Raw genomic sequence first — 7,289 nt, 5'->3', positions numbered from 1 at the left:
GGAGCGCACAGAGTCGGCGACAGCAGAGAGCAAAGCTGGACCCAAGGGCAATTGAGTGCATTTTCCTCGGCTACCCGGAGGGCGTCAAGGGGTACAAGCTTTGGGACCGGAAACGCGACAAATTCTTTGTGAGCCGTGATGTTGTCTTCGACGAGAACTGTTTCCCGTACGGTGGTAGACCATGTGGAGAAGAATTCCCGGCACCAGACGACAGTGAAGAGGCGCCCACCATGGTCGATGACACGGAGATCCTCAGCAATCTGCATGACGAACTGCAAGAGATCCCAGAGGTGACATTTACATTTGAAGCACAAGACGAGGGGGAGACGAATGAGGCAATAACTCCCGTGCTGCAACAAGATGAGCCGTCAACCTCAGGAGTACCAGGAGTACACGAAGGGCGAGAACAACCCAATGATCTTCAGATGCCGAGGCGCTCCGAGAGACTAGCGTCGAAGCCACGCCCAAGCTATTGTTGCGTTGTAAAGCGAAGCGACTCCATCCCCGATCCAACTACCGTTGAGGAAGCACTGTCTATGCCGGATGGTTCGGAGTGGCAGACAGCACTTGAGGAAGAGCTGGACAATCTAAAACGCAATGGGACCTGGGAGGTTGTACCAAGACCAAGCGACAGACGAGTCGTAAAATGTAAATGGATATTTCGTAAGAAATATGACAAGAATGGCGACTTGGAGAGGCATAAGGCGCGGACATCATGACAAAGGCTCTAACGGGCAAGAAAACTCATCATCATTGTGAACGTCTTGGCCTACATGAACTCTTGCGTGTGGGCTGAAGGTAGCAATGACTCATTGAGGGGGAGTGTTGGTCATATTTTGTTGCAATGTGTCGTTGCCAGGGGACAGCACTTGCCGTTTTAGTTTTTGTGCTCGCGGATCTCGAGACATGCCATCTCGTTTTTCTATTCTCGCTCACTTTCGTTCTTGGCCTGTCTCATTAAACGAGCCTGATCCCCTCGACTCCGAGTCTGCGTCCCTGTTTGCTTCTACCGCCTTACGGTTCCTGCCAACAAACAACCACCACCTTAAGACTTTCCGAGTACGTGGCCGTGCTTTTGGGCTTCGAATTGCGCACATTGTTCACGGCGGAGGAGGATGCTACGAGCTCTGTCGAGGTACTCCTGGAACCCCCGTTTCACAACATAATCGTCTACACAGATATCGTGGAACCCACATACGTGGGGAGCGGGAAAAAAACGATATTAAAAATACTACCCTTTTATTTCGAGAAAGACAAGCACGTCGTCACCTACACGTTAGATAACATCCAGTATTTTAACCTGTCTTAATTCTAAATTCCATCAGTGATGATTGTTCTCGCGGACAAACGGGAAGATGTTTGCCGTTGCGGCCCAAAGGTAGAACCAATTTAACGTTGCATTTCAAATATGTACCGTAATTCCCCCAAAATAATTCCTGTGTACACGGGACCCCTTTTCCAACAAGGGGGCGGTGTGTTGAGCAACATATCCAAGTTTATCGTTCCCATCTGGCAGCAAATAAAACCGATCGCCAAGAGAACGTTGAAGCGCTTGGCACGGAATTTGGCCGACGGCGAAGGAATATCGCGCGCAGTAAAAAAGACAGCCATAGCAACGGGGAGAGACGTGCTGGATTCCATGGAGGGCTCTCGAAAAAACAACAACAATGGAAAGAAACGTCGCAAAAGACAACAAAAGGTGCCGACACACGACGCACCTGCAGATATCTTTGGTACGCCGTGAAGGTCACACATCCACTGTGCGCTCCGTCCATCATGACGTCAATGAAAGACAAAAAACAGTCGCCGCTCTGTCTGACGAGTGACGTGATGATATTCGATTCATTCAATACATTCACATCATTTATTTCATTCAATACGGCATGGAAAATACTTCATACCAACTCTTTTATCCGGTCAACAAGGTAAATAATACAGTCAGGACCTACTAAATAAAGAGCAGACCTAAAAGCCCTCTGTTGTTTCTGTGGTAATGTAGGCGATGCAATGCAACGAAAGATGCAATTTTTCGCTCTTTTGCGTATTTTTCTTTTACTGCTACGCATGCAGGGTTACAATGTTTGAATGATGGATAAATAACCACACACTGGATAAGGTGAGAAGCCTCCGTAACTATATTTTCGCACAGAAGTCTCGAAGTAGAATGCGATATGTACACACCACAAATAAAACGGTTTATGTACAACAATATGTAACAGAATTCTAAAGCTTCAACACTTTTCTAGAAAGTGGTTTGTTGTGCAGAACCTTCTTTTTTTGGCTCTCTTGGGTAATGTGGGCGCTTATGTTTGTCAGGAACGGCCGCACAAACTTTTCGAGAACCGTCTGCACCAGCATTGTTTTATGCGCATCACTTACGTCAGTGGCACATGTGAACAGGGCATTTTCATGCACTGCAGGTGACACCTTACTGACGAACCAACTGAGTGGCTTTGGTGTTTCTAGAAGCAGGTGCCTTATGCTACTAGCTGCACTTTCGAGCGTCACTAAAAAGCTAACAAACTGTGGGCTTGGATACGAAAGGCTCCCGCGGTCCAAGTTGTTAATCACAGCTACAGTAGGTCCACTCTGAGCTTCACATTTAAATCGCTCAAGGCACCCAGCACAGTTGATCTTCTCCTCTATGACTTTGACGAGGTATCCACCAATAAGAGCGACGGTAGCTGCTTTAATTCCTGGACATGGTGCCGCTAAAAATTTAAAAGCATGTTAGCACGCACTATTCACTCACGGGTATAGTCAAGATTGTACCTGGTGTTGTCTTAAGTTGACCCAAATATGGCAGCAGTGTTGCTTCAGCATTAGCACGTGGCACCTGTGGCACAGGACTTGAAGGTGCTTTGAGCAGATCAGAGAGCTGAAAGTCCGAGTTTTGAACATTGGCACTCGCAGAGGGCTTGATAAGTCCAGTCACCACAATTTTGTGCAGAGCTGACAAAGCGGCGTATGCATCTGCCTGGTCATTTGATCCAATCAGTTGCCGTATGGCAGAAAACAAAGACTCTACTTCGTCAGAGGAGTACTTAAAGGTTAGGACATATTTAAAGCCATGAGACAGCAAGTAGCGAGTGCAGAGCACAGTGGCATTTGTGGTCACATGCAATGCTTCATAAGTCTCAGGTGACAAGAAAGCTGTGTTAGCCGGTGCTGCTTGCTTCCACTGATTGATGTATGCCAGAAAGGTGTCCTCGAGCCAAGAGAGCCTAGAATGTAAGACAGCAGCGTTAAGCAAGTGCAACAAGATATCAGAAAACGGGGCCACAAACCTTTCATCATTCTCACAGTAAAATGGCATTCTCATTGGGTCACGACTGAAGATGTGGAAATTTGTGCTCTTTATGTTGTGCAAGGTGAACCACTTGAAGATTATTTCAAGAAATTCAATTGTCGGAAGGCTTGCGCCGAACCCAGAGATCCCAACGTGGTGTCCATAATTCAGCAGATACCTCAACACTGCAGTGACCTAAATTAAGTAAATGATTGTTTTTTGCATTTAACCTGCATAAAAAAATGCAAAATGTGACTTACCTCAGGCTTGAATATGTCTACAGAACGTTTGACGTTCATTTTCTCTAGGTTGTTCGGAAAAAGGTGCTTCCGAGTTAGGCCACGTACAAGTTTGAAGCCATTCTGCTTCTGCTGAATTTCTAGGAGCATTCTTAAGTACTTTGGGTCCAGAAACTTTCCGTTGTTGCAAAACAGTCTGTTGGGTGCCAAAAACTGTGATCGGACATTTTTCATTATATGGCAATAGTCAAAAGACAAGAACAGTGGTCTTTCCCCATCTAGCGGCTGCCTGCAAGCCAAATTGCAATATGTAAGATTTGCAGTGTGTAATAGTACAATTTAAGCTGAAGACGTACTTCATAACGGGGACAATAGCGCCGTTGCACAGGATAGAGAAAAGTTTCCTATTCGTGGGATGATTGTTTGCAACAATGCGCAAGACCTTAAATCCAGCTCTTTCTACAGTCTGCAGGATGTTTGTTGTGATTGCATGCAGCTGTGTTCCTGTCAAAGCCCGTGTGAAAAAATATCCAACAGGTATTCTGAAATACAAGTAGTATTGAGGTCAGGCAAATGTAATTTGTGTATACTGCATAGTCATTGCATAGGTAGTGTAGAGTACCTGTAGTGCGTAGAAAGTCCAACAAAAATGAAGCAAAGCAAGTGCGTAGCGACCTCTTTCTCGCCGCTGCCTGCCCCACCTGTTGCATCAACAGAGACAAGCCCATGAACTTCATCTGCGTGCCTGTTGTAAAATGTCCCAGGACGAATGGACATCTCATCCAATATGAGGGACCCGAAGCGCGCCTGCAAGTAAAATAGTGAATGCAAAGTGACAATGATGCAAATAGCAGTGACTGGCAATCAGTACCTGTTCGCAAACTTGCTGAGCAGCTTCCTTTCTCAGTCGCTGTTCAATCAAAGAGGTCACAACATTACCAGTGCAGGACCCGATGTACCTCTTTAGTGTGGAACGGCTTGGCAACTTGAGAAGCTTGGATCTGCTTATGAGCCTATATCAGGCCCCCACAGCTCCCCTTCTTCGCGGCTCTAAAAAAATGTTTGCACGTCATAAACACGTGGTATTACTCCGTCAGGCATCATAGTTGATACCCATTGGTCGAAGGACATTGCGCGCTCCGCTATTGGTTGGCAAAGTTTCAAAAGAGCATTCTTTCGCGGGCTGCCTGTCTGGCGGGCAGTTGCGAGAAGAGAAGGGAGAGAATGGCAGCGGCGTCTCGCGTCTCGACGATGTCAGTTGACTCCACGGTATGATGGCATTATTGAAAGAGAAGTCCCAGATATGTTCGTGTGTCAAAGTGACTCAGCGCGTGTTGTGATGTTTCCCGACACAAGTATCCTACGTACGAACAGTCTCTAGAATTCAGAACTGGAATGCAGTGGTGAGCTGACGCCTGAGGAACACTTGTGAGCGCCGTCGCATTTTCAAATGCAGTTACAACGGAGACAGGATTCGGTGTCCGTGCGACAAGCATTGCCCGCTTCGTTGAAACCTTCGCACTGCAACCAACGAAAGGTGAAAGGCTCACCGTGAAATCGCATGCACTTGCGTGAGCGTCGCTCACTTCTGGGAGTAGAGTGTGTGTGTTTTTCGAGCTCGAACTTGGTCAACGAACGCAACGATTTGGACTCTGTAGGCACGGTGAATATTTGTGTCAGACTATTGAATCAGTACGATGTTTCAAATAAATGTGTATTTTGTCAAAAATTTGCCTAGTTGTTCTGGAATACGGAATAACAAGCGTCGGGCATGAAAACCAGTAAAAGTTAAAGCCGATGGTAGCCAGTACTGGCCAGTACCGGGCCGAAAGGCGAGCCAAACTGAGAGACTCCTGATTGGCCGAAAGGTAGGCATCATAGTTCATTTTCATTGGTTGCGTGTCCAGTGTTGCCTGAATTATCTCAAACTATGGGCTCTATGGGGAGCTGTGGGAGCCTGCCTATATGTTGATGGAGACTTTGCGTACCACAGTATGCAGTGTCGGATTGTCCCTTCGTCCCACCGTGGTTTCTTGGAATTGATGTACCTGAGCTGCTCTTTCAGGAACTTAGCACCTGGGTCACCACCCTTTGCCTTGCTCTGGAAGTAAATAGCATATTTAAGATATATGAGCAGCTCTAGCATGTCGTTACCATACCAATAGCAATGTTACGTTGCTCCTTTTCAACAGTTTTTTGTGTTCCTTGCTTTCCTTCTCAGTTGATTTCAGCTTGGTACGTAGCTCTTTCACTTTTGACTGCAGCCGCCTGCACTTTCGTGCCAGAGTGTCAAGCTTTGTGCAGTACTGCTTGATTTTCTTCACTGTCAGATGTGTTTGCACTGAAATAGTTCGATATTTCGAGGGCCCGGTTTGAAGTACGCTTTCTGTGCTTTCAGGGTTCGGCATGTCACTGCCTGCATAAGAATCGCTGGTGTCCAGACTTGCGCACTCAGGATTTCTGTTTTCGTCTCGTTCTTGGAGTGGCTGTCGCTTGGGCGTTGCCGATGGGCTCCTGTGTGATCACCGCTCAATAATGACCACTGCAACGAAAAAAAAGGAAGGGAGAAAAACGAGAACCTTACCGCTTTCTCTTCGTTGGTTTGCGGATTCCCTCTGACCTCGGTTTGGGTGCCCTCCGCGGTTTCTTTTGACATGGTTGCTTATAGCTAGGGTACTCCGGGAACACGGAGGGGACAGCGGTTGTCTTGAGTTTTCGTATCTTGAGCCCTTCCTTATAGTCATCGGGCTTAAAGTGCCGAGAGAAGACTTGAGATCGGTCACTGGGACACCACAGGCTGTTGCTTTGGCCTTCAATTGAAGAAAATATCATGAGCGGCAGGCTAAGGAACACGAGTGCTTTTTGTATTTGAAAAAAAAAAAGGCATGGGGTACTTACCAGACCTTGAAATCGCACGGATCCAGTCCTCGCGAAGACCAGACGATGGAAACTCGTGAAAAGATACCTTTTCCTTTCCGAGCTTATTCCCATCTGATTTACAAATGGGGACGCAACAGTATACCATGGCTCTATGTACAATTAAACGAATCGCGTCCAACGCAGCGTCCACATGACACCAAACGATCGTAAACACGCACTCGAAAGCACCATGTGCCTGCCACGTGCGTTCCGCGCAGGAGAAAATCTGCAGTGGGCTCCGAGCGCCACCCTCACGTGCTGCGGCGAAATTAGGAACTCCCTCCCCGGCGTAGGAGAAGGTCGCCGTCGGTAGGTCTTCTCTTTATTTAGTAGGTCCTGAATACAGTGATCGAATTTTCTATTCAAAATTTGCAAAGGGCCCACTTGGATCTCTACGGCAGCATTGTGTCCTTGACCGCGCGCATTGGAAGCAATGGACGAGAAAGATGTCGTTTTCCCAATAAACCATCTGTTGAGCGGCATGTTTAAGATGATCACCATTTATGCAAACAACAAGCTCGTCAGTTCCAATGAGTTGTACGCCTACAGGAATATTTTGGACGTCGTGCTTCATTCCATGCCCCTGGCTCAAGAAACAGTGTACGCTGCTGGACTCTATGTCGAGGACGACGAACATTTAAAGAACGATTACGACGTCTCGTCTCGCTACGAAGCGACGAAGGGTGGAAAATACTTTAACCTGGTCGATCAGATCAATACCGACCTGTTTCAACAGCCGCGCCCTTGGTACCTGCCGTCGAAATTCGCGTCGTTTTCCTGTTAAACAACGACGAATTGAAACTCATATCGGTCCTCAACGACAAGAAAACGTACGATTACGG

The 7,289-nt window shown here is 47.1% G+C and overlaps 1 protein-coding gene and 1 long non-coding RNA gene across 2 annotated transcripts; both read right to left on the bottom strand.

Annotated features, from left to right (window-relative positions):
• Positions 1–2,209: 2,209 nt before the first annotated feature.
• Positions 2,210–4,297, bottom strand: LOC135392838 (uncharacterized). Its single transcript, XM_064623535.1, has 5 exons — positions 4,151–4,297; positions 3,550–4,070; positions 3,288–3,484; positions 2,773–3,224; positions 2,210–2,711 (listed from the first exon to the last, which is right to left on the bottom strand). The coding sequence occupies exons 2-5, from the start codon at positions 3,760–3,762 to the stop codon at positions 2,224–2,226; spliced, it is 1,350 nt and encodes a 449-aa protein (XP_064479605.1). The 5' UTR covers positions 3,763–4,070; positions 4,151–4,297; the 3' UTR covers positions 2,210–2,223.
• A 1,357-nt stretch (positions 4,298–5,654) lies between these two features.
• Positions 5,655–6,537, bottom strand: LOC135392837 (uncharacterized). The gene is made up of 3 exons (XR_010422249.1): positions 6,427–6,537; positions 6,113–6,338; positions 5,655–6,042 (listed from the first exon to the last, which is right to left on the bottom strand). It is a non-coding gene; the product is annotated as an uncharacterized LOC135392837 (long non-coding RNA).
• Between the last annotated feature and the right edge of the window lie 752 nt (positions 6,538–7,289).

Source organism: Ornithodoros turicata, chromosome 4 (genome assembly GCF_037126465.1).
Source record: "Ornithodoros turicata isolate Travis chromosome 4, ASM3712646v1, whole genome shotgun sequence".
NCBI classification, from domain to species: Eukaryota; Metazoa; Arthropoda; class Arachnida; order Ixodida; family Argasidae; genus Ornithodoros; species Ornithodoros turicata.
Note: the sequence above shows the minus strand (reverse complement) of the source record. Positions and strands in the feature narration are given on the sequence as shown.